Source organism: Myotis lucifugus, unplaced genomic scaffold (assembly GCF_000147115.1).
Source record: "Myotis lucifugus unplaced genomic scaffold, Myoluc2.0 scaffold_134, whole genome shotgun sequence".
NCBI classification, from domain to species: Eukaryota; Metazoa; Chordata; class Mammalia; order Chiroptera; family Vespertilionidae; genus Myotis; species Myotis lucifugus.
In genome coordinates, this window is record NW_005871182.1 from 2,229,431 (window position 1) to 2,257,138 (window position 27,708).

The following is a 27,708-nucleotide window of genomic DNA, read 5'->3' on the forward strand; positions in this document are numbered from 1 at the left end:
ACTTCCGGGATCAGCAACAGGGCGACCCAATCAGAACCTTCCTCCGGGAGCCAATGGGAGAGCACATTACAAAGAGCCAATCCGAGCAGCGCTGTCACTGTTATGGTCCTGTCAGGGCGCCGGCGTCGTGGTGTTTGGGCCGTCGCCACGGCGGAGACTTTGCTGGGGCCTCCTCGGGGCGCTGCGCTCGTCCCGGGCTCGCTTCCGGCCTGCGCTTCCCGGCTCGCGGGCTGCAGCGTAGGGCGCCGGTGCGGGTCGGCGCCGCGGCCGCCTTGGGGCCTGGGCCCAGCCGCAGCCTCCTCCACCGCCGCCGGCTCCCAGCGGCCGCGAGATGCAGCCGCCGGGCCCGCCCCCGGCCTATTCCCCCACCAACGGGGACTTCACCTTTGTCTCCTCAGCAGACGCGGAAGGTGAGGCTGAGCCCCCTCAAGTCCCCTTGCGCCGCAGGACGCGGGACTCTACGCGGCGGGGCCTTTCTGGTGCCGAGGCGGTCGTGGCCGGTGGGGACGCGCCGGAAGCTGACTGCGCCCGCGGGGCCTGGGGAGAGGGCCCGGGCGGCGAGGGAGGGGCGTGGGCGCTGTCCGAGTCTCCGGGTCAGCTCCGCCCGCCCCACGCCGTTGGGGCAGCTTGTTCTGGGCGACTGGCTCACCTCAAGTGAACCACGGAACTCGAAGGTTGTTTTTTTGTGTGTTTGTGTGTGTGTTTTTTATGGAATGACTTGCTGTTACTCAGAAACGCGATTGGCCAGGGTAGGTGTCAAAGGTGAGAACGAGGAAGGGGAGAGAGCAGTGTTCCTCTTATTTATCCGTCAGTAACTGTTACTGGGGTTGGATTCGGCGCTGCAAATCCATGGAATCTGATATTCTGCCACCGTCCCAATTCTCCTGGGTTTTTTTTAGTGGTTGACCTGATATTCAGAGAAATAGACCCAGGTATATTTGAAACTGCTTGTACTCCCGCGAGGTGTTGACAATGGCTTCTGCAGATTTCCTTGTGACAACTGTTCGGACGAAGCAGTTGTGCTGGGGAGATTTTTCTCCAGCACAGGAAGTGCTGTTCTCCTCCTTTTCTCTAATCCGTATCCGACTTGGGAAGTGGAATCTTTCTCTGCTAGTCATTTTCAAGTGTTAGTTTTAATAGCCTTCTGTGCGCACACCAGTGGTTTCCCAGTGACCAGACTTACTGCCTAACATGAAAAAATAAGTTAGACTTAGCTATAGGAATTTCAGTCTGGAGAAGAACGTAGTATTTCCTCAAATCCGGTTTCATAGTGTATCAGTTAGTATCGCTGGTTTTCCCTCCTCCCCCTTGTTTTGCTTTTTGATTGGTATTTAAAAAACAAAAGTAGTACTGTAGTGTTGGTTATAATTTAAAATGTAAAATAAAAATTTTACCGATCATAAAGAAGGGAGCTGATCCATTTCTCTCTCTTTTTTTTTTCAATTACCGTTTACATTTGGTATTATTTTGTACTAGAGGCCTGGTGCACGACATTCATGCACCGCGGGGGGGGGGGGGGCCCTCAGCCCGGCCTGCGCCCTCTGGGGTCCGGGACCCTGGGGGGATGTCCACCCAGGGGTCCCTTAGCACAAGGTTTTATTATATAGGATAGGATAGGATTGGTTTCAGGTGTACAGCATAGTAGATAGTATACTTTACAAAGTGTTCTCCCCTATATTTCCAGTACATCTGACACCATACAGAGTTATTACAACATTATTGACTATATTTCCTATGCTGTACTTTATATCCCCATGATTATTTTGTAACTTCCAATTTCTACTTCTTAATCCCTTCACCTTTTTCACCCAGCCCCCCAACTCCCTCTATATTTGGTGAAATATAGCAACCCAAAATATTTTGGTTTGTTTCATCTAAATTTTGTAGCATAGTGCTTAGGGAGGAATATCCATGTTAATTTTCCCAGACTTTAGAAGTCTATCGTTGAGTATCAGAACCTAATGTTTGTTCAAATTACTTTATGTATATACTGCTCATATCCTCCCTTCCCCTAGGAATTACCTTTCTTAAATACACCTAAGAAGTCTGACAGAATAATATAATGAGCTAAGGTATTGACTATATACTAAATCAAGAAACCTGGAATAAGTAAAATCTGTAAGGTTTATTCAAACTTTTCCATCTAGCATTTAAGGATATATAGACTCCCTGTATATCCAAGGACATATCCTATATAATAAAACCCTAGTAGGCAAATCGACCGAATGGCAGACCACCCGGTCACTATGACGTGCACTGACCACTAGGGAGCAGATGCTCAATGCAGGAGCTGCCCCCTGGAGGTCAGTACACTCCCACAGGGGGAGTGCCGCTCAGCCAGAAGCCGGGCTCACGGCTGGCGAGTGCAGCAGAGATGGCAGGAGCCTCTCTCACCTCCGCAGCAGTGCTAAGGACCCCTCGGGGGTCCCAGACTGAGAAGGCGCAGGCTGCGCTGAGGGACTCCCTCCCCAGTGCACGAATGTGGTGCACCATGTCTCTAGTAAACATATAATAACACCATCTGTATAATGTTACACAACTTAAATTTACAGAGTATTTTAAGCAAATGTCTTGGTTGGTCTTTATAAGAATTCTGCTGAGTTTTATTATTCTTGTATTTTATAATAAAACAGCTTAGAGAAGTTCAGTAACTCCACATGAAGGATATGGAATTGAAATCGAGGGTTCTGTCTCCTCAAATTTCTTTCCACTAAACCATGATGCCTCTTATATTTTTGTAAATTGAATACAGTAGGTCCTTGGGTTACGTCGGAGATCTGTTCCTATGGACTTAACGCAGTCGGAACCCACCTACTTTAGCACCTACGTCACTCACATGGGGCACATACACACCAGTAATGAAGTGAAACAGTAAAAAAAAATTTAAAAGAAAGATAACAATTCCTGACCTTTACTTGTGGTAAATAAATAATAAAAAAACATAAAGCACATATGTACATATGTTGAAATGACGGAACTTTTTTTTTTTTTTGTAAATAAATGGGAGATGGCGATGTAACCACGAAACGACGTATGTTGAGTCCGACGTAACCCAAGGACTGTCTGTAGTGTATCTGGAGTATAGTGTTAAGAGACTTGGGTTGCATCCTGGCTTTACCAATTACTATCTCTGTGATATTGGGCAAGTTACTGAGCCTCTCTTAACCTCATTTTTCTTATATACAAAATGGGAATAATAATACCCACGTGCTCAAATATTTTGCAAATGCAAAGCACTTATGATTATATCTGGCAGAGTTAAGTGCTCAGTACATGTTCATAATGCTGCTGCTGCTTGGATTTTAGTATTATCTCGTCCCACACTTAGTTTTTATTGTTCTCTAGCAGGAACATTTTACTCTGCAACTCAGTCTTTTCTCTGATTCTTTTTTTTTTTTTTAATATATTTTATTGATTTTTTACAGAGAGGAAAGGAGAGGAATAGAGAGTTAGGAACATCGATCAGCTGCCTCCTGCACAACTCCCACTGGGGATGTGCCCACAACCAAGGTACATGCCCTTGACTGGAATCGAACCTGGGACCCTTCAGTCTTCAGGCCAACGCTCTAGCCACTGAGCCAAACCGGTTAGGGCTTTTCTCTGATTCTTAAGCATATCATCTAAATTCTTGCTTCTTGTTTTTTTGCTGTTTCTCCAACTGAATCTTTTTGGCTCATAGATGTTTTTCAGTGTATACCTTTCTTCTGTCCACATCTCTCTTTCTTAATAATACCTATCCTTACTATTTGACCACACATATCCTTTGTCCAAAAATCTGCCTTGATGTTCCATCTCCATATCTATGCATATCCTAGTCCTCATGCTTAAAATGCCTTTCTCCTCCTTATCCCAAGTTGGAACTTTTAAACTAAACTCAAATGCTCCTTCCTTGGTGAAATCTTGCTTAACTTTTCTCTCTCTCCCTTTTTTTAAAAATACATTTATTTATTTATTTGTTTATTTATTTATTTATTTATTTATTTATTTATATTGATTTCAGAGAGGAAGGGAGAGGGAGAGATAGAAGCAGCAGTGATGACAGAGAATCATTGATCAGCTGCCTCCTACTGGGGATCGAGCCCACAACCTTGACTTGTGCCCTTGTCTGGAATCGAAGCGGGACCTTTCAGTCTGTAGGCCAAAGGTTCTCTCTCTTTTTAAAAAATATATTTTTATTGATTTCAGAGTGGGGGAGAAGGATAGAAACATCAATGATCAGAATCATTGTTCGGCTACCTCCTGCACACCCCCTCCTGGGGATCGAGCCCACAACCCAAGCATATGCCCTGACCGGGAATCAAATCGTGACCTTCTGGTTTATAGGTAGACACTCAACCATTGACCTACACCGGCTGGGCTCTCTATTTTTTTTTATATCCCAACACCTACCACAGAATCCAGAATATAAATGACATAGAATAATTGTTTGTTACAGGAATAAATGACCTGCTTTTGTCTCATGTAATATTAATACTTGGGACTATAAAACTTAGCGCATTTTGGATGGTATAACTAAAAAAATCAATTAATTTAGAGCCAGAATACTTCAGTTAAAGTCCCATCTCTTATAGAAGCTATGTGATATTGGGCAAGTTACGCTGTTCTATAAGCTATAAGTGTCTATTTTGTCACATAGTAGTATAAAATGAAAAGTACGCCGCTTACAAGAATATTGTGAGAATTAAAGTCTAGTATAGAAGTCTTTAAGGCAATCTTATGAATTTGTTTTGTATCAGACAAATAGTAATTCTTTGCCTAGTTTATGTCCACAGACCATCAGCATTGGCTTTACCTGGATGCTTAGTAATGCAGAATCTGCCTTATGCATAATTTGCATTTGAACAAGATCCTTCAGTGATTTATGTGCATATTAAAGCTTGAGCCCTAACTGGTTTGGCTCAGTAGATAGAGCATCGGCCTGCGGACTGAAGGGTCCCAGGTTCGATTCCAGTCAAGGGCATGTACCTTGGTTGCGGGCACATCCCCAGTAGGGGGCGTTCAGGAGGCAGCTGATCAGTGTTTCTCTCTCATCCATGTCTCTAACTCTCTATCCCTCTCCCTTCCTCTCTGTAAAAAAAAAATCAATACAATATATTTTTTAAAAAATAAAGCTTGAGAAGCACTGATTTAGAATGTTATGAAAGATCAGAAGAGGATGAATTTTATTTTAGCTAGATCAGGGATAATTTGATGGAGGGGATATTTTGCAAACTCTGAAGGATAGATGATGTTTTGTACATGTAGGATAGAGAGAATACCTTCATGTGCAAAGGGGTTGCATGTGAGGAAGTCCCTGACTACAAGAAATGGCCTACTAGATTTTAAAAATATCATTGTACATAATAAATGTTGTAAAGGTATGGTTGAATGGAGAAAGTAGTTAATTGTGTAGGAAGGGTTCTAGGAAGTCTTCAGGGTCAGATGAAGTATATGTTGAAGGATTAGTAGGAATTTTTCAGATTAAAAAGATGGAAGAGCATTCACTTAAGAACTATGAAGTAAAATAATTGGTGGAGGCAATTCCTGTAGCTTATACTTGTGAGTCCACAGAGACCTAAAACATCTAGCCTACTCATGAAGTTCCCTCTCCCCAGAAAGGATATCACCTCTAGTACAAGTTAGTAGTATAGATAGAGGAATCTTTAGTTTTTTCTTAAAAAAAAATTCCCTACTTGATCTTTTAAAAATTATATCCTTGTAGGTATTAGCACAAATATCATCTATATGATATGCTAATGAATTATAATACATGGTATTTAATGGGTGCAAGAACAGTTTTTCTTTCCTACTTGAAAATTGAAAATGACTTTTTAGCCAACCTTTCTTGGGGAGAAAAAGGTAATTAAGCAAGGTTTATCATTTTAAAAAATTAATCTATTTTCATAAATTTTAAACTCATAAAGCATTACACAAATCTATAAATGGGATAAAATTGCATAAAACTATAGGCACATGCAAATAAATACATATAAAACTGGTAAAATCTGAGGGTCTGTTAGTGTCCTAGTTTTGATCTATATATATAAAAGCCTAAGTGACCGTTAACAACCAAACAACTGGAATGACCAGTCACTATGACGCACACTGACCATCAGGGAGTAGACGCTCAATGCAGGAGCTGCCCCCTGGTGGTCAGTGTGCTCCCACAGCCAACCTCCCGAGGCTTCTCCCCCCAGCCGGCCAACCTCCTGCAGCCACTCACCCCTGGGATAGCCAGCCAACCTCCTGCGTCTCTCTCCCCCATTCCCCCCCCCACCAGCCAACCTCCTGCAGTCCATCACACTGGCCGGCCGGCCTCCCGATGGCCCCGATCAGAGGGTCGGCCAACCTCCTGCGGTCCCTCCCCCAGCTGGCTGGCTCCATGACAGGCTGGCTAACCTCCTGGGGTCCCTCGGGACCCCACACATGCATGAATTCATGCACTGGGCCTCTAGTAGTTACATAAGATGATACCTTGGGGGAAACTGAGTGAAGGGTACATGTAACCTCCCTACTATTTTTGCACTTTCTGTGACTCTATAATTATCTCAAAATAAGTTAAAAGACTCATAATGCAAATAAAAAAATTTCTGTTAAATAATTGGCTTATGCCAAGATGGGATTTAATTTTTATAAAGGTAAGTTCAGGAGATTTAATTTTTGTCTTTGTTCTTATTGCATATTAAATAAGAAAATATTCACATATAGAAAAAGTTGACAAGTGGCCGTATAATGTGCATTATTCATTGCAGCATACTTTTCTTTCATAGAAATTTAGAACTCATCTAAAGGCAGATCAGTAAATCTTATCCTAAATATACTATCACTAGAGGCCCAGTGCATGAAATTTGTGCAGGAATAGGCCTTCTTACCCTGGCTGCTGGCACCGGCTTCCCTCTGGCACCCTGGACCCCAGGCTTCCCCCCGGCTGCCGGCACCCGGGACCCGGTCTTCCCTCGCAGTCCCAGCTTCGTCCAGAAGGTTGTTCGGGAGGACGTCCAGTCTAATTAGCATATTAAGCTTTTATTATTACGGATACTACACTTGACCAAGTTCTTCCTTATCTTTCAAAGTGAAGTTCTCAGGCTGAATAGAAAATTCAGAGAAAGGATCCCTCACCCATTCATACACTTGAATTGAAAGGGAGAGAAAATTACTGTTAAATTTTGTTTTGCAGTTTTCCCAGGTGACTTTCAATAAAACTTGAAATGTCCTCATTCTGAGCCCAAACAGCAGTGGAAACATTTTTAAGGTTTCCCTTTGCAATAGATTTTTTTCAAAGAATATTTCCTCTTAAATCCACATATTTATTATCTTTACACATTTCCTACAAAATAACAAGAATATTTTACATAGTGTAATAAGAAAGAACTAATTTACAATTAGTGTTTTAGCCCAGCCAGTTGAGCTAACCAACCCATGAACCAGGAGGTCATGGTTAAATTCCTGGTCAGGGCACATGCCAGGTTGTAGGCTCGATCCTTAATAGGGGGCATGCAGGAGGCAGCTGATCCATTGATGTTTCTATCCCTCTCTCCCTCTCCCCTCCTCTCTCTGAAATTTAAAAAAAAAAAAAAAAGAATAAAATAGTGTTTTAAAATTCTGAATACCTATCATAGAGTTAAGAACCAAGCTAGCTGTTTCTTACTCTGGCTTAATTTAAGACAGCTGTGCTCTTGAAGTGATTTGGAATCTTTTTCTTTCTTTTGTTTTTTGTTTGTTTGTTTTTTAATGCTATTGTTTTAGTTTGCTAACATGTTAGGCTAACTACCAATTTTTAGACTTTTCTGTTGTTTTGTTCTCACACTGATTGTGTCTTGGTGGTACTGGGGGATGTGTCAAACTGCTGTTGCTGGCATTCCTACTATATGTCCATGATATTTTCCCACTTTGCATGGAATGGAAAATATTGCAGAATTATAAGCTAAAGGTGCCTTTTTGAGATTCTGGCATCCATGCTATGACAAATTGCTAAACATATACAATTCTTTATTACAGCATTCCTTAACACTATAATTTATACATCCTTTTTTGTTTAGATTAAGTGTAGCCCCTTCTACAGGGCAGGAAACAGTTGTTAAGATCCTTTCCTGCCTCATAATTCCAAAACCTTTAATGTCACTGCTGTACTAATGACTTCCTGATCTAAATCTTCCTCTTGTTAAGTCAAGAAAAACATTTCTTGTACCTAATGGAATGGAATTTTAGTTAAATTTTAACTCATTTTCAACTGAGATTAAGACAAGCAGAAAGTAATTTTGAGAGAATATTTTTTAATTACAAGATTCTATGATGGCATCTACAAGAACTAATTTTAAACTTTAGGGAAGGACAGTAAATTCACAAGTACTTACATTTTATCTCTAACTGAGTAAACTGTATTATAAAACCTTTTTAGAATCATACAATGTTAAATCTGGAAAGGAATAGGAAACTGGAGACCAGAGGACATTAATGATTTGCTGTAATTAGTAGCTAAGCTAGGACTTAGCTTCATTTTATTATAATTAAATGGTTGCAGGAGTTCTCACAACCAGACTAGGTTATGACTCATAATTGATCCACTCTTTGAAGTTTTAGCCAAAATTATAATGGCTTTTCTCAAAAGCTAACCTAAAATTTAGGTTAAAATTGAGCTTTAAAAAATATATATATATATATATATATGCTGTCTGTGGTCTCCAGAGAAGGCATGTCTATGTTAAGAATGTTTTGGGTTGCCTGGCTGGTGTTGCCTGGCTGGTGTGACTCAGTGGTTTGATTCCTGGTTGGGGCACATGCTTGGGTTGCAGGCTTGAACCCCTATAGGGGGTTTCTCTATCCTTACCCCTTCTTCCCTCTCTAAAAAATCAATAAAAACATGTTTTTTAAAAAAGAATGTTTTGGGTTGCTGTTGCCAAAATTATTTTCTAAAGTACCACTCCAGTTATGTGGCTTCTAGTTAACAACAGTGATGGTTGTTTACTAGTGCATATTGCCTGGTCCTACAGATGTCTTTTTTCTTAACTCCCGTATGACCTCAAGCAAGTCCTTTACTCTCCCCATTTTTTTTTTTTAACCAGAATATGTGACATTTGTACTTCTGTGATTATCTTAACCTCTAAGCTACTGTGCAGACTATGAATGGAATTTATTTTGCAATCTGGGAAACTGGATCTCTTCACCTTTTTTAGAAGTGACCTAAAAAACCTTTTATTTTTGCCAAAACTAAAGATGTAATTATATAAAGAGTTAGCTGAAATAGCAGGGAACTCTTACTAATTAGATTTATCCAGAACTAATCTTTGACATATAAAGCGCTTAACATAAATATTTGGTGATTTAAATGAAAGAACATATGAGTAAATACATTAAAAAGTAGAGAAAAATTATCTATAGTTTTTCTTTAGGCAGTAAGTTATGTCTAAAGGTTTGTGTATTTATATATGTAATGCCTTTGAAAATAATTTATACAGTCACTTTGTTCTGTATAATGTGCATAATAATGAAGGGAATGCAAGATGATATCATGTGATTTATTTTGTATGAATCTGCCATTTAAAATTTAAAGTGATTCTGAAAGCAACAAATGAACAAACAAGAAAAACTCATAGACCCAGGCAGCAGTGTGGTAGTTACCAGAGGGAAGGTGGATTGGGAGATTGAAAAGGATAAAGGGAGTAAAAAATATGGTGATGGAAGAAGATTTGATTTTAGGTGGTAGGCACACATTGCAATATAGAGGTGACATAGAATTGTACACTTGAAACCTGTATAATTTTATTAACCAGTGTCACACCAATAAATTTAATTATGTAAATAAATAAGATCTGGCCAGTGTCTTCAATGGATAGAGCATAGGCCCATGTACCAAAGTGTCTCAGGTTTGATTCCTGGTCAAGGACACATACCTTGGTTGCAGGTTTGATTCCCAGCCCAGTTTGGGTGCATGCAGGAGGCAACCAATCAATGTAATCTCTGTCACATTGATGTTTTTCTCTCTCGCTCTCTCTTCCTCCCTAAAAATCAATGGGAAAAATATATCCTTGGTGAAGATTAACCAAAAATAAATAAATAAAACAAAAGCATTGAAAAAAAATTTTTTTAACTTACTGTTATTAAGTGTAGATCAAGCATGTCAAACTCAAAGGCTAACACAGGCCAAATAAACACAAGTTTGACATGCTTGGTGTAGATTCTGGTACCAGTCCAGCTAATTAGCTATGCAACTTTTTTCATCTTTCATTTTCTTGTTGTAAAATAAAAGATGATATTTAGATACCTTTAAAATATGAAAATGGTATGTAATAGTGGGTCTTCAAATGCTAATTATGTTAGTTGAATTTATGCTTATAAATTCACACATTCCTTGGTTTATAATTTTGTCCTCTTTTCTCCTAAGACCTCAGTGGTTCAATAGCAGCCCCAGATGTCAAATTAAACCTTGGGGGAGATTTTATTAAAGAATCTACAGCCACTACATTTCTGAGACAAAGAGGATATGGATGGCTTTTGGAAGTTGAAGATGATGATCCAGAAGATAACAAGCCACTCTTGTATGTAAAAATAATACATACTGTTTTATTTTTAAAGTTAGTTTGTGGAATGATTATAGTCTTTCATTATTATTTAAAGATAAGTATGGAATATCTTAACCTTTTTTGTCAAAAATTTTGGCTATTTTCAGTTTATTAGTGATCATTAAAACTGAGGAATTAATATTTTTAACCTATTAAATTGCAGAAATTAAAGGTTGCATGTTTGAGTCTGGTCAGGGCACATACCTAGGTCACGGGTTTGGTCCCGGGTCGGTGCATAGAGGAGGCAGCCAATCAGTGTTTCTCTCAACATCGATGTCTTTTTCTCTCTCTCTTCCTCTCTTGTCTGTCTCTTTCTCTATGGTTTATGTCTTTCTCTCTGAAATCAATAACTTCAGGTGAGGATGTAAATAAATAAATAAATAAATAAATATTGCAAAAAGTAAAAGAATCATAATCCTCTCTTACACACACACACACTTTAAACTGTTAGGTCTTACCTGGGCCTATAGCTATCTTAAGTAAACATAACAATCTTTTTTTTTAATGTGCAGTCTAAAAAAGCAGACCACTTGGTTGCTTGTTGTGGAAATTCAGTTTAAGACCATTTAAGATTTCCAAAAAGATGATTGCCCTAGCTGGTTTGGCTCAGTGGATAGAGTGTCGGCACCGGATTGAAGGAGTCTGGGTTCGATTCTGGTTAAAGGCACATGATTCGGTTGCAGGCTCGATTCCTGGTCCTAATCGGGGCACATGAGGGAGGCAACCAATTGATGTGTCTCTCTCACATGGATGTTGCTCTCTCTGTCTCTTGTCCTCCCTTCCACTCGCTCTAAAAAGTCAATGGCAAAATATCCTTGGGTGAGGATTAACCAAAAAAAAAAAAAAAAAGATTATTACTCCCAAATTTCTCCCATATAGAAATTCTAAAGCTGCCACTGAGGACTATAGAGAGACTTACTTTTTTTTTTTTTTTTAATGACTATGTTATCACTTGGAAAAAATCTGAAGAATTTAACAATTTTGAAAAGAACCTATAGCTTTATAAAATTGAGGCATTACCAACTTATTCTCTGTAGTAATTATTGATAGATGAAGTGCTAAAACATCTTATTTCTATGTTGATATACTATAATTCATCAAATATAAGATACTATGGATTATAGGGTGTAGTTATATTTATCAATAAGAAAGAAAAATTGCTTAAGACAGCATAAAGCTGAGGACATCTAAGGGCTGTCTCCATGGTATAAAGATAAATAAGAAATAACCCACCATACAAAACGAGACAGCAGGGGACTTTATTTGTCTCAATTTGGCACTGGATGGGGTATTGGAAGAAAACTTTCCCCTGAGAATGTAAGCCCTGTACCAGTTTTCATCTAGGTTTGCAGTCTGAGTTATCTGTACGGTCCAAAAAAGTCTCAAGCAGAAAATTATATTTAAAGTCCCAAATTGGTAGTGCCTTTAGAAGACTGGCAAAAGGAAAGGCAGTTCTTGGAAACACTTGGCTTCCCTTCAGGCTAACATAATTGTAAGACACCAGTGAATGTGAGATTCATCCCAACTTTAGAGATGTTAAAATGCTGAAAATGTATACCTTGGAATCAGTGAAATATGGTACTTCAAATGCAAATGCTTTGTTGACCTATAGAGACTATGCCATTATATTTAAACTAGTGTCCCAGTGCACAGATTCGTGCACATTGAAAGGAATTAATTAGAAGGTAGCCAGCAGGGGTGGAACTGGGCAAGACTGGCCAGACACACCCTGGAGCCAATCTTTGGCAGTCCCTCCCCAGCTGGCTTCACCTGGGGCAGCGCTGCGGCTCGAAGGTTGTCTGTAGAGTGAGTGGGGTCCCTCTGACAGGTGGGATCCCTCAGCCCGGCCTGCGGGGATCAGGCCAAAATCAGCTCTCCAACATCCCCTGAGGGGTTCTGGATTGTGAGAGGGCGGTTCTTGGGTGACGCACCCCAGAATTAGGCTCCCTCCTCTCTTGTTCCAGGTGCATCACCCAAGAACCACCGCTGCCAAGTCACCACAGCTTGGCTGCTCCTGCATTGAGCGTCTGCTCCCTGGTGGTCAGTGCGCATCAAAGCTACCGGTTGGATGGTCGCTTGGCCTTTTATATATATAGATATAGATATAAGTTCTACTACAGATGTCTCCATATTCACAAGTGTGCCTTCTAAATTTTTTTATTTTACAATTATAGGGAAGAATTGGATATCGATCTGAAGGATATTTACTACAAAATCCGATGTGTTTTGATGCCAATGCCATCACTTGGTTTTAATAGACAAGTGGTGAGAGACAATCCTGACTTTTGGGGTCCTCTGGCTGTTGTCCTTTTCTTTTCCATGATATCATTATATGGACAGTTTAGGGTAAGTATATCTTACTTTATATAAATTCTAAATTTTTCAGGAGTTTAAAAATTAAAAATAGCCAAATATTAACTATCATAGGACATTACATTTGAGAAATGCTTTACCGCTGTGCATTATTTCTCATTGTTCATCCCTATAACTATTTTTTTAAATATATATTTTTATTGATTTCAGAGAGGGAGAGAGAGAGACAAATATCAATGATGAGAGAAAATCATTGATCAGCTGCCTCCTGCATGCCCCCATCGATCCCACAATCCAGGGATGTGCCCTGACCAGGAATCGAACCATGACATGCTGGTTCATAGTTTGATGCTCAGAAACTGAGCCACACAGGCCAGGCTCCTAGAACTATTCTTAATTATGTGGGAAGTACCTTACATTAATGCTTTTCAAACTTTTCCACATTATCATTCACATAGGAAATATTAATATTTGGCCCTAGCCGGTTTGGCTAAGTGGATAGAGCATTGGCCTGCGGACCAAAGGGTCCCAGGTTCGATTCCAGTCAAGGGAACGTACCTTGGTTGCAGGCTTCTCCCTGGCCCGGGCCCTGGTCTGGGCTCCTGCAAGAGGCAACCAGTTGATGTGTTTCTTTAACATCAATGTTTCTCCCTGTCTTTCCCTCTCTTTTCTACTCTCCCTAAATGTCAGTATAAAAATATCCTCTGGTGAGGATTAACCAAAAAGAAAAGAAAACATTAATGTTTGTATAGTGACTAGGGTAAATGGCTGGAACTAATCCCTTCTGACCAGAAGTGACCAAAAGGGCTGCCCATGCCCTTACTGATTTCCCCAAGGGATGAAGAGTTGGAAACACAAAATTCATAATCATGTTCTTATCTTTTTCTCATTTTTAGTTCTGTTTTTTAAAATAAGACATTTTAATAAATGAGGGTAGGGATTCCATCAGTATTTGTTGTGGGGGTTTTTTTTTGTTTTTTGACTTTTTTATATATATATATTTTTTATTGTTGATAGTATTACAGATATCTCCCATTCCCACCCTCACCCCCCACCCCAAGTATTTGTTTTTATATAATACTTTGTCCTACTTTCAGGGGCTTTATCATCAAAACACAACATACACAGATCACTCCCTCATCCTGAGATTGTTTCAGCTTTATTCATTTGGAGCTCCTTCAGATTAGCTTCAGTGTCCTTTCAAAATATTCCCATCCTTTTTTGAGCACTTTCTTTCCTCTGACTCTACAAAGTGTTCTGGGCTTATCTTTTACCTGCTTCAGCCCTGGAATCACGTATTTCTCTAAGGCAGTGGTTCTCAACCTTGGCTGCACATTAGAATCACCCTGGGAATCTTTTAAAATCCTGATTTCTGGGCCTCATCCTCCGGAAATTCTGTTTCTTTGTTATGGGGTGGGGCCACAACATTAGTAACAAAGAAACAGAATTTCCGGAGGATGAGGTCCAGAAATCAGGATTTTAAAAAGATTCACAGTTGATTCTAATGTGCAGCCAAGGTTGAGAACCACTGCTCTAAGGAATCCTAGTTCCTTTTATTAGGGAATGATATTTAGAAACCAGAACCTGGGCAATAAGAATGCTTATGTAGCTGCTGGGGTGTCATTATTTCTAGACTCCAAGTAAACAGAAGATGGAAATGTATGCACATATTATTATTATTATTATGCTAAGTCTCAGGAGTTAAAATGATCTGAAATGTCTTTAATTCTATTACTTGGATAAATGTGTGATTAATATAAACTTTAAAGACCTACCAAGAAGATTCGTAACCTGTTTTAGGGATGAATTTTCCTTGCAGGATGGTGAAAATCGGGGTTGGGAGTAAACTCTTTGTTCTCTTTTTACAGTAATCTTTTATCATAGTTCTTGAAGTACTGATGTGTCCTTAGGCAATTGATCATTGTTAAATTTGTTTTGTAATACTTTATTAAATACTAGAGGCCTGGTGCACGAAAATTTGTGCACTCGGGGAGCGGGGGTTCCTCAGCCAGGCCTGCGCCCTCTCGCAGTCCAGGACCCCTCGGGGGATGTCTACCTGCTGGTTTAGGCCTGCTTCCCAGGGGATCGGGCCTAAGCTGGCAGTCAGACATCCCACTGGCAGCCTGGGAGCCCTCAGGGGATGTCCACCTCCCAGGGGAGCGGGCCTAAGCCACAGTTGGACATCCTTAGCACTGCCAAGAAGGCGGGAGAGGCTCCCACCACCTCTCCGCTCGCAGCCGTCAGCCCGGCTTGTGACTGAGCGGAGCTCCCCCTTTGGGAGCACATTGACCACAAGGGGGCAGCTCCTGCATTGAGCATCTGCCCCCTGGTGGTCAGTGCGCATCATAGCAACTGGTCGTTCCAGGTAGTTCCGCCATTAGGGTCAATTTGCACATTGCCCTTTCATTATATAGGATTTCAGAAAGGAAGGGAGAGGGAAAGAGAGATAGAAACATCAATGATGAGAGCAAATAGCTGCCTCCTGCATGCCCTCCCACTGGGGATAAAGGCACAACCGGGTCGTGTGTCTTGATTGAGGAATCCAACTGTGACCTCCTGGTTTGTAGGTCAGCTCTAACGATTGAGCCATGCCAGCGGGGATAAATTTTCAATTTGAATCTAAAATTACATTCACATTTTATTCTTATTAAGTTTTGTAAAGATACCTGGGAAACCAAACAAACTCTCTATGACCTGAAATTGGGTATACCAAAGTATCTTATATGGTAGGTAATTGAGTTCCTAGGAACTTCCCAGCTTATTTGGTACAAAGAATTAATTGCATGAATTTTTCCCCCCTTAGGTGGTATCATGGATTATAACTATTTGGATATTTGGTTCACTAACTATTTTCTTACTGGCCAGAGTTCTTGGTGGAGAGGTAAGTGGTTAATTTTGAAAATAGCCTTTGTTTTCTATGGTAAGCTTTATTTTTGAGCTGCAGATGCCATCAGTGGCTATATTCATCATAAGTACTAGTATTTCTTGTTCCAGAATTGCTTTTAACTTATGCTCCTTCCTTTAAGAGGATCAACATATTAGTATTTTTTTATACTTAATGATGTTATAAGAAAGGAAGTGGAAAGAAAAGATCCCATCCCACTCATATGTAATTGACAGCTTTTTAGGGAACCATACAATTTATTCTCTGTTACAGCATTCTCAAAGTTTTTGATCTCAGGTCCCCAAAGAGATTTCTTAATGTGTGTTATATTTATTATATTTACCATGTTATAAATTAAAATTAAAAATTTTAAAATATATTTATTCATTTAAAATTTAAAATTAAACTAGATTCACTTTAACATAATACATTTTAAAAAAATAACATTTTGCAAAACAAAAGCATTAGAAGAGTGGTGGTGTTTTATATTTTTGCAAGTACCCTACTTCCCTCATACCTGCGGTTTTGCTTTCTGCTGTTTCAGTTACCTGTTAGCAACTACCATCCAAAAATATTAAATGGAAAATTACAGAAATAAACAATTCATAAGTTTTAAATTGCATATCATTCTGAGTAGCATGATGAAATCTTCTGCCATCCCATGCAGAGAGTGGATTCATCCTCCAATGCAGTATACACCTACTTATTAGTCATTTAGTGTAGGGTACTAGGGTATTAGATCAGAGAGAGAGACCACATTCACATAACTTTTATTACAGTTTAGAATTGTTAATAATTGTTCTATTTTATTGTTACTTGTTTTTACTCTTTAAAAAAAATTATATATATATATATATATTATTGATTTCAGAGAGGAAGGGAGAGGAAGAGAGAGATAGAAACATCAATGATGAGAGAGAATCATTGATCAGCTGCCTTCGGCACACCCCACACTGGGGATAGAGCTTGCAACCCGGGCATATGCCCTGACTAGGAATTAAACTGTGATCTCCTGGTTCATAGGTCAGTGCTCAACCACTGAACCATGCTGGCTGGGCTAGCTGTTGTTACTAGTATTCTTACTCTACTTAGTTTACAAATTAAACTTCATCGTAGTATGTATGCATAGGAAAAAACACAGTATATGAAATTTGAAATAACATGAGTATAATACATCATGATCTCTTCCTAATTCTCACATTATTGAAAGTATAACAACGAATATATAATGTTCAATATTGGTTTAAATGAATATCTAGATTTCTGTGACATTTATTTAAAAATTTAAAAATTCACAGGTTGCATATGGCCAAGTTCTTGGAGTTATAGGATATTCATTACTTCCTCTCATTGTAATAGCCCCTATACTTTTGGTGGTTGGATCATTTGAAGTGGTGTCTACACTTATAAAAGTAAGTAGTATGTATTATAAAAAGTAGTTTACTATTTTCCAATAACAAAAGTAAAATAGTTCTCTGGCTAAGAATATCGTAATCTTTTACCTGCTTTAGCCCTGGAATCAGGTAACTCTTTATTAAATGATTAATAATATTTTGGGACAATGATCTTACTCACTGTTTTTACCAATGGTATTTCATTTATTTTTCTTTAAATTATCAGAAATTATATGTCTGCGGGGGGGAGGGGGGAGGGGATAAAGAACAGAGAACAAATCAGGCCTGAGGATATTATATGCAGATAGTTTTTTAAAAATATATTTTTGATTTCAGAGAGAAAGAGAGAGGGAATGATAGAAACATCAGTGATGAGAATCACTGATCAGCTACCTTCTTTATGGAAAATATAACTTTTTAAGACCACCACTTTCAGAACTGCCATTACTGTAGCCTCCACACTAAAGTATTTGTTTTTAAGTAGTGCCACTTAATTTTTATGACATTTGGTTTTAAAGTTTATTACTCATTCCAGTATAGGAGAAATTATTTTTTTCAAAATTGGGTAACTACAGGCTAATACTGACATTATATAAGCATTAGGAATTGAATAGAATGTGGATTTTGGAACCAGTCAATTCTGAATTGAAACCCTGGTTCTGCCACTTACTTGCTGTCCGCCTTGGGGAGAGGAGATACTTTTTCTTACCCTCCTCTGCAAAATGGGAATGTCAACAACTGTTATGAAGATTTTAAATGTAATGCCTAGTACAGTGCTTGATACAGAGTAGGCAATAAGTGGTAACTGTTATTACAAATATTATCCTATGTAATAAGTAATAAAAGTCTAATATGCAAATCGATTAGAACGACCGGCCGCAATGGCACACACCACCAGGGAGCAGATGCTCAACAGAGGAGCTGCCCCCTGGTGGTCAGTGCACTCCCACAGGGGGAGTGCTGCTCAGCCAGAAGCCCTGAGCCAGGCTCACAGCTGGCGAGCGCACTGGCAGTGGCGGAAGCCTCTCCTACCTCCACAGCAGCGCTGAGAATGTCCGACTGCTGGCTTAGGCCTGCTCCCCGTGGAGAGAGGGCCTAAGCTGTCAGTTGGACATCCCCCGAGGGCTCCCAGACTGCAAGAGGACACAGGCTGGGCTGAGGGGACCCCCCCCCCCAATGTACGAATTTTGTGCACTGTGCCTCTAGTAAAAGAATATTTTGAGAACATCTTTGTATGTTTTAGAGATCAAGGAGATCTTTTTTCCTTTACATTGTAATCCTAAACATTTATTTAAATTGCCATTATTAACACTTAGTTTAAAACTTTTGTAGTGCAGGAGCTAGACCCATGCTGGCATTTAATTATCTAGCCTTTGTGAACATACCACTTTACTGAATCATTCAGAATAACTTCCTGCTCATTTTTTTTTAATTTGGGTTAAAACGTGTTTTAATACTGCTGAGACTACATCCAAAATTGCTAAAACTGTGTCCTCTTTTCATTTTTAGTCATCACATTCAACTGAAAATTGGTCCTTAATAATCTTTATGGAGCATATGAATGTATTATTACAAAATGGAAAATCTTATTTATATAATTAAAAATTTAGGTTAAAATTATTTTTAAACGTCACATTTTTCTTTGCCAAATTTGTTTTCCTAATCTTCTGTGTGTAATGAATTATTGTACATGTTCCTTGTTTCAGTCCAAATTTTGAGGAATATGTTGCAGATCTCTCATTATTTAACTACTAGAGCAGCCGTGGTCAAACTGCAGCCCGCGGGCCGGATCCGGCCCATTTGAAATGAATAAAACTAAAAAAAAAAGACCGTACCCTTTTATGTAATGATGTTTAGTTTGAATTTATATTAGTTCACACAAACACTCCATCCATGCTTTTGTTCCGGCCCTCCGGTCCAGTTTAAGAACCCATTGTGGCCCTTGAGTCAAAAAGTTTGCCCACCCCTGTACTAGAGGTTAGGTGCACGAAATTTGTGCACTGGGGGGGGGGGGGGGGTGTCCCTCATCCCAGCCTGCACCATCTCCAGTCTGGGAACCCTCAGGGGATGTCCGACTGACGGTTTAGGATCGGGCCTAAACCGGCAGTTGGACATCCCTCTCACAATCCAGGACTGCTGGCTCCCAACCACTCGTCTGCCTGCCAGCCTGATCGATGCCTAACTGCTCCCCTGCCCGACCGGTCACCCTTATCTTCCCTCCCCTGCCAGCCTGGTTGCCCTTAACTGCCTTTCCCTGCAGGCCTAGTCCCCCCGCAACTGCCCTCCCCTGCAGGCCTGGTTGCCCCCAACTGCCCTCCCCTGCTGGCCTGGTCACCTCTAACTGCCCTCCCCCGCTGGCCTGATCGCCCACAACTGCCCTCTCCTGACAGCCATCTTGTGGTTGTGGGTGCTGCCATGTTTGAGAGCATGGCAGTCAATTAGCATATTTTCTCATTGTCTGTGGATGTGGCCATCTTTGCGATGGTGTGAGGGTCAATTAGCATATTCCCTCTTTATTAGATAGGATAGCATTAAAATACAGTTTCATCTACAACCACTAATCTTTTAAAAATTAAATTTCTGTAATTCTTACCAATTGTTAACCATTTATTTATAACAACAAAAATTGAAACATGATATACAAATGCAATTTGATCATAATTTTATTTTATATATTTTTCTGTACTTTTCTGTAGGCTTAAAATATTTACCTGATTTTTGTTTGTTGTTTTTTATTTTTATTTGTTAAATATATTATTATTGATTTCAGAGAAGAAGTGAGAGAGAGTGGGAGATAGAAACATCAGTGATGATAGAGAACCACTGATTGGCTACCTCCTGCACGCCCCCTACTGGGGATCAAACCCACAACCTGGGCATGTGCCCTTGACCGGAATCGAACCTGGGACCTTTCAGTCCACAGACCGACGCTCTATATACTGAGCCAAACCAGCCAGGGATGTTTTTTATTTTTTAACTAGAGGCCCAGTGCACAAAAATTGTGCACTCGTGGGAGGGCGCCTGCCAGGAGGGGACCGAATTGCTGGCCTGCGCCCTCTCACAGTTCGGGAGCCCTTGGGGGATATCCGACTGACGACTTAGGCCCACTACCCACGGGGAGCGGGCCCAAACCGGCAGTCGGACATTCTTAGCGCTGCCCCAGAGGCAGGAGAGGCTCTTGCCACCACCACTGTGTTTGCCAGCTGTGAGTCTAGCTTCTGGCACACTGACCACCAGGGGGCAACTCCTGCATTGAGCGTCTGCCCCCTGGTGGTCAGTGAGCATCATAGCGACCGGTAGTTCTGCTGTTCGGTCGATTTGCATATTAGCCTTTTATTATATAGGATTGTTGTTGAAAGCATTACATATGTTTCCTTTTTTCTCCCATTAATTCCTTCTAGCCCATCCCTGTGCTGTTGTGTTTTTTAGTTTAAAAATCAATAGACGGTTGGACCATCTCAAATACATTTTCAATCAGTATGCCAATATTTTTTACCCTTGTACCAGTGGTTCTCAATTGAGGGCGATTTTCTCCCTAAGGGCATTTCACAATGTCTCAAGACATTTTTGGGTGGCCCAAATTGGTGGTGGAATGTTACTGGTATATAGTAGGTTGAGATAGGGATACTGCTAAATATCCTGCAATGCATAGAACAGCTTCCCCCAACAATTATCCAGCCCAAAAATGTCAATAGTAGTACAAGGTTCAGAAACCCTGCTCTATGCCAAGTCTGTTTCTATCATACTTTCCCTGATTTCTACTCTGGAAGTTCTTTCTTTCATTTTAATCTGTAAATGGCTTCAGTAACTATATCAATAAGTACTACATAAATTTCAAGTGGAAATAATTTAAAATTAGATATGTGTATACTTAGAAAACCACAGTATATTTTATTTAATTAAAGTCTTCACCAAAATGTTATTTTTTTTCTCCTTTTTATTTAACCCTATATTTCTATCTATTCCTGGGAAAATGCTGGGATACTTAATAAACATTGTATAAAATTTTTATTTAATCTGTTTTCTTCTTAGAAGAAAGTAAAGGAAAAAATTTCTTCTGTGTAAGAAGAGTCAGTTAGTTCTCTTTCTGCAATCAAATTTCTTTCAGCAATTTGGCCCAATAATAGTTTTTCCAGAAGTTGCCTTACCTTAAATCACCAAGGACACTTGTTAAAAGGATTTATAACTAGATCTGTTTCTTAGAAATTCTGATTTATCACAATTAGAGTGAATCTCAGGATTTTCTTTTTAATAGGCACCCTAGGTGATTCTTTTGATTATACATATTTGATAGCAAAACACTTCATTTGCAGAAGTCAAGGAGAAGAGCAAGTACTAACATTCTTAAAAGTTTTTTTTCTTAATATATTTTTATTATTTTTTAAAATATATTTTTTATTGATTTCAGAGAGAAAGGGAGAGAGAGAGAGATTGAAACATCAATGATGAGAGAGAATCATTGATTGGCTGCCTCCTGCACGCCCCCTACTGGGAATCAAGCCCACAAACTGGTCATGTGCCCTTGACTGGAATTGAACCCAGGACCCTTTAGTCCACAGGCCAATGTTCTATCCACTGAGCCAAACTAGCTAGGGCCATTCTTGGAAGTTTTAAACATTCTCAATAAGTTTTACTGTTTACCACCATTGGTTGTCAGGGTTGTTTTAAACAATATTGTAAATATTATTTTTACTCTATAATATGCAAAATGTTAATTGACTTGCTAATATGCTGCCCTTTGTCTTTTTGTTTGTTTTTTAAAGCTGTTTGGTGTTTTTTGGGCTGCCTACAGTGCTGCTTCATTGTTAGTGGGTGAAGAATTCAAGACCAAAAAGCCTCTCCTGATTTATCCAATCTTTTTATTATACATTTATTTTTTGTCCTTATATACTGGAGTATGATCTAAGTCACATGTGAGTAGAAAAAGACAATGTTACCTTTGCGTGAAGGTTGGGAATTCTTGCTGAAGGGATTGAAGAAAAGCTGTTGCTGATAAAATTTTACATGTTCCAGATATAAAGACAGGTTTAAGGCTTTTTTAAAACAATATTTTGTTTTTGGATTTAATTAAGCAATTGCCGTTATCTGGATTTTTTTTTATCAGAATTCTAAATTCTGTTTGATTCTTCATATTCCAGTCAATAAAATATAAAAGCATTGTGTTTTTAAGATTGTGTTGCTATTCTCCTAAAAATTTGTGCCCAAAGCACCTGGAATGGTAATTACACTTCACTTAAAGGGTAAATATGACAACATCCTGATAATCTAAAAGTGCAATTTTTTTCTTTAAAGGATTTCTCTTCACTGTAGATCCTGTAGATTTATATTTATATTTATACATATATATTTATGAAATAATTCTTATTAACAAAATATATTTCTGAATAGCGAAAAATGAAGATATTTTAAATCTGATGCTTAAAATTTTTTCAATTCGGCCATTAATCTTTTTATTTATAAATTTAAATTTGTTTTTTAATTAATTTTAAAATCTTATACATGTTTCAGTATGTCCTTGTTAAAATTCTTAATAATAACAACTAAAACTAATTTTAACATATGTTGATATAGATTTGGTTTGTTTGGGTGTTTTAAAAAACCATTTTTAATATCTATACATTAAAAGTTTCTGTTTATCTTTCTGACCAAAGGAGCAAAAGGTATAATGAATATGACATTCATTAAAATTATTAATATGTAGAAAAGCAGTAATATTTATAGCATCAGTAAATATTTTTAAGTGGTATTCCTAAGTCATAAAAGTCGCTTGAAAGAGACCTTTAAAATCTTGTGGTCCTAAACAATGTTACATGAAGTAGAAAAAAATAAAGTGCTTCCTAGCTGTTTGTTTTGTGTTATAACACCTTGTCCTGTATTACTTGATATTTTAACAAGTATCAGGCACTCTAACAGATGTACAATATTTCCTAAGGGAAATAGTAAGAAATTTTAGCTAGTGAAATTTTTGTTGCAAATAACTTCATAGACTTTATATCTACCTTTAATTAATATTACCTTGTAAAGTAGATAAAATATTTATGTTCATAAAATAGCAAATGCCTAACTATTAACAAATGTATTATTTGTTCTGTTCTGAGCTGGAAGAGTTAACTGCTGCCCTCAATATGATAACATGGCCACCTCTTGGTATGTTTTCCTTCAGCGATCTTTTCCATCAGGAAATACCCAGCAATTCTGAACTAGCCTGTAAATTAGCAAGATATCAAGCCCATCTCTCTTCCTTTTACCCTCTCCCCCTTGAAAAAAGAAAGAAAAAAACTTACTTTGGGCTGCAGGAAGAGTGAGTCTCTACCTTTGAACCAGAATAATGTGCTGATACTTTAAACAAGTTTAAGAAAACAGATTGGAAGCACCAGAGGGATGGAACTTCTGGAACCTAAATAATATGTTGTGAGGAAGGATCTATAGCTACAGAAGCAGTAACTGTAAAGTAAATATTTGTCATACTGAAGGAATTCCTGAGGATCAATACATTGTTACAGTGAATTATTATATTTGATGTCCATATTCTTGACCCTGGAATCTTTTCCTAAAAGCTTGAGGATCCATACTAGGGGATAGAATTTCACTAAGCAATAAGTCAGGGTACTTTAGGACAAAGTACATAAAAACAAAAAGGTTTAATATTTTTAAGCTATCATGTTTATTTATAATGATGTGAGATAAAATGAGGTATTTGTGTTCTAAAAAGGTTTTAAGAATAACTCATATAATCTTGTAAATTGCCCTGTTTGGGGTATATATAAATACAGTTTTAATGTTTCAAGCTCAGCCAACATCTTCATATGTTAATGAGCAAAGCAGTTAAATCACATTGTCAGTTTGAAAACATGATTTCTAAATGTGTACAAAATACAGTACTGCTACAACTAATAATGATAAGTTGACCATAACAATGTTCTCTCCTTGAATTTTTCTATAGTGTTTTCTAAGTCATATTGATTTTAAATCATGATTTCCAACCTAATTATTTAGTTCATTAGTATTTCTAGAACAGAAATAGCCAATAGTCTCTTCTAGTGTGTTTTAAGTATTAACAGCTATAGTAATCCTGATGAATGTTAGTCCTCAAAACAATTATGAGGCATATTTACTTCTGTTTCAAATTGATTGTAAAATAATTGAAATTTTTATTAAAAATCAAAGTCTATATATAATTTTCATTGTATTAAACATTGTTTAGGAAGATTTGTAAAGTTTTATGAACCATTTCTTATCCCTAAGGTCTTATAAAACAGTTTTATATGTAATAATGTATCTTTCCAAAAATTCCCCAAATGTTAATATGCTAGTACAGAGTTCTAAATGAGTGAAATTTGCATTGACTTAAAATGAGGTAGATATTTTTGTTTAAATAATGTTTAAAATTTAGTCAGTTTCTTTTAAAATTTGATGTAATAAAATGAATAAAATAATGCTTCTTCAAACTAATAAAAATATTTTTCATATTTAGCAAAACTAATAGAATATTTTAAAATGATTATTACTTATCTTTTATATTTTTATTAAGGCATATTTAGTTATTTTTAGACTTCAGGGAATTGTGACATGTTTGTTTTGCCGTTTTGTTTGTTTCTTTTTGTATGTGTCACATGTTTGTTAAAATATCTTCCATACAGTTCTCTCTTTTTTTGGTATTTGAACAAGTTGCAACAAAGGAGAACAACACTCAGGATGTGGAGCCATAGATTGTCTCATAGTGTTGAAAATGACCTATTACAGGATTTAGGCTTGTGTTAATATAATTCTTTCCGATTGCATGGCATGGCAGTCTGAAGTAGGTCTTAACAGAGCTAAAAATCGCCCTCAGAACTCTCTGCTCTGATATTTTAGTCACATAAACAAAATAATGGTATTTTATTATCCTTTTTCATAGATGGTTTCTATAGTTAAACCCTTGTATTATATCTTTGTACTACATCTTAATTTCCCATTAGAAACTGATTTACAAGAGCTCTTTTCCTCGTGTGTATCATTTCCTGGCAGTAGTTTGTGTGTTTGAGAATCTGTTGCCACTTTTTAAATAAATCCCGAAATAATGATTTTGACATCAGTGAATACTAGACATTCTTACATCTTTGCACTTGAAATCATATTTTCTGAAGAAAGTTGCACTTTGTGAATACATTTACTTTTAACAAACTGGTATAAATTCTTAATCCTAGCGTGTCTTTATGGGGTGTAATGGTCTGAAAAGAAATAGCTTAAAAAAATATTCCCTGTGCAGCCATATATAATTAAACATAAAGCTTAGGGTTAGGTCTCTCATTTGAATTTCTTTTGATATGCTGAGATTGCAATTTGAAGGTTAATTTAGGGAAAGATATCAGAATGATTTGAATGGCATTAGTAAAAATAATTCCCTACTTAACATTTTGTATTGGTAGTAATCCTGGGATGATGCTCAACCAACTGATCCACACCAGCCGGGCTAATTTATAGTTTGCAAGAGCTTGAAAAAAAATCCTTCAGCACCCCTTCTGAATAGTTCAGTGGAATACTGGTGCTACCACTGAGATTTTTTTTACTTAGATGCAGTGAGTGTTCATAGCATCATTAGTAATATCCAAAATTGGAAACAACCCAAATAGTCAAATTATGTCACAAGAGAAAACAATAAGATTGCAAGAGCTATAACTACATGTAAGATTTTGGATGATCTCAAAAACCTAATATTGAGCAAAAAAGTCCATACACAAAAGAATATATGCTTTATGGATCTATTTATGTAAAGTACAAAAATAGGATCTTGGTTACTCCTGAGTGGGAATGAAGTAACTGAAAGAGCTTACTTGGATTGGGGTTTTAAGATGCTAGTATATTCTGTTTCTTCATGTGGGTTGTGGTTTTGATCCCCGGTTGGGGCACGTATCTCTCTCACATGAATGTTTCGCTTTCTCACTCTCCCTTGCTCCCTCCCACCCTTCCTCCCTTCTCTCTGTAAAATCAATCTCTCTCACATCAGTGTTTCTCTCCCTTTGCCTCTCTCTAAAATTAATAAAAAACATCATATCCTCGGGTGAGGAATAAAAAAAACACACCACAAATTGTCAACACCATCTACTGTGCTGTTAATGTTAAATAAAGTCAAGGATTTTTAGGCATGAAATATTTAATAAAACTTATTAATATGGATTTATTACAATTTAGATTTATGAGCTTACTCGTAAAACATCTAACAAAAACAAGAAAGAAAATAGTCATTACTGCAAAGCTTCAATTGTTACACATAAAAGTGTCTTAATAATTTACTTAAAAGGCAAAATATCACAATTTAAAAAAAAAAGTTTAATGACTGCCCGGCTGGTGTGGCTCAGTGGTCAGTGGTAGATCCTTCACCTATGAACTAGGAGGTCACTGATTCTGGTCAGGGCACATGCCTGGGTTGTGGGCTCCATCCCCAGTGTGGGTCGTCTAGGAGGCAGCCATCAATGATTCTCATCATTTTAAGTTTAATGACTTTTTTGTTTTGTTTTGTTAATCCTCTACTGAGGATATTTTCCTTTTTTTTTTTTTTTTAAGAAAGAGTGGAAGGGAGGGGGAGAGACGACCAGCAACATTGATTGTCTCCTGCATTCCTGCATGAGCCTTGACCAGGACCAGGGATGAGCCTGCAACCTAGGTACGTGCCCCAGACCAGAATCAAACCTGGGACCCTTCAGTTCGCAGGCCAACATCTATCCACTGAGCCAAACTAGGTAGGGCAAAATAGTTTAATGACTTTCATTGATGTTGTGGAACTGAAGATAACATCTGGGGAAGATATAAAACCCTATTACATGTGTTCATGAAAATGATTCCTATGAAAATGGGTGGGAGGCAGTTCCCTTTATACTTGATGACTGCCATCTTAGCCCAATCGTGCTTTTTCCGATTTGGGATCTGCAGCATTCTCGTGTAGTCCCCGTTCTGACCTTGGTACCAAAGGGCCAGTACTTGAAACTGCTTTGGGATCAAGTCTTTGTGAGCCAGAAGTCACCCACACGCATGTCTTGTTGGTTGGTATCTCCCAGCCTCACATAGTCCATGAGCTGCTCAGCATAGTCCCTCATCTTGTCCGTATGCGCCATCACCCCACAATGCTTTTCTGTCGCACTAGTCCTGTAAGCAAGTTCCGAAACAGGTGGATGCGGAACTCGTGACCTGGGGAATTTGTGGCCAAGGGGATAGCAGCAGCCTGTTCCCTGCTTCTCCCCAACCCTGTGAGGCCAGAACTGAAAACTCAAGGGGAAACTCGGTTTTTCTTTTGAATATACTATGACACATTTTAGACTTATAAAAAGGTATGCAGATTAATGCACTCAGTACTTTCCCCAAATAAAATTGATTTTCCTAAATTTGGTGTTTTTCATTTCCGTGCACTTTGTTATAATTTTATTATTTATGTATATATTCTTAAGCAATATATGTAGGGTTTTTATGTTTTAAATTTGTATGTCAATGGAATCTTCCTGTGTATTTTCTTCTGCATCTTGCTTCATCTGTGGGCATACAGGTAGCTGTAAATTTATTCATTTCCACTGCTGTAGAGCATTTCTTTGAATGAATATGTCATGTG

General features: G+C 38.3%; 1 protein-coding gene across 7 annotated transcripts; it reads left to right on the forward strand.

Annotated features, from left to right (window-relative positions):
- YIPF4 (Yip1 domain family member 4) lies at positions 1-27,487 on the forward strand. Of its 7 annotated transcripts, none has more exons than XR_002830617.1 (6): positions 8-410; positions 12,713-12,884; positions 15,655-15,732; positions 17,095-17,147; positions 21,893-22,042; positions 23,293-25,203. XR_002830617.1 is itself a non-coding variant. In XM_006094355.3 (6 exons), the coding sequence occupies exons 1-6, from the start codon at positions 332-334 to the stop codon at positions 22,028-22,030; spliced, it is 735 nt and encodes a 244-aa protein (XP_006094417.1). In that variant the 5' UTR covers positions 79-331; the 3' UTR covers positions 22,031-25,198. The 7 variants fall into 7 exon arrangements, 6 of the variants coding, with proteins under 6 accessions (XP_023614380.1, XP_023614379.1, XP_006094417.1 ...); XM_006094355.3 differs by adding an exon at positions 10,361-10,514 and having other exon boundaries at positions 79-410; positions 17,034-17,147; positions 21,893-25,198; XM_023758610.1 differs by lacking the exon at positions 23,293-25,203 and adding an exon at positions 26,673-27,487 and having other exon boundaries at positions 88-410; positions 17,034-17,147.
- The last annotated feature ends 221 nt before the right edge of the window (positions 27,488-27,708 follow it).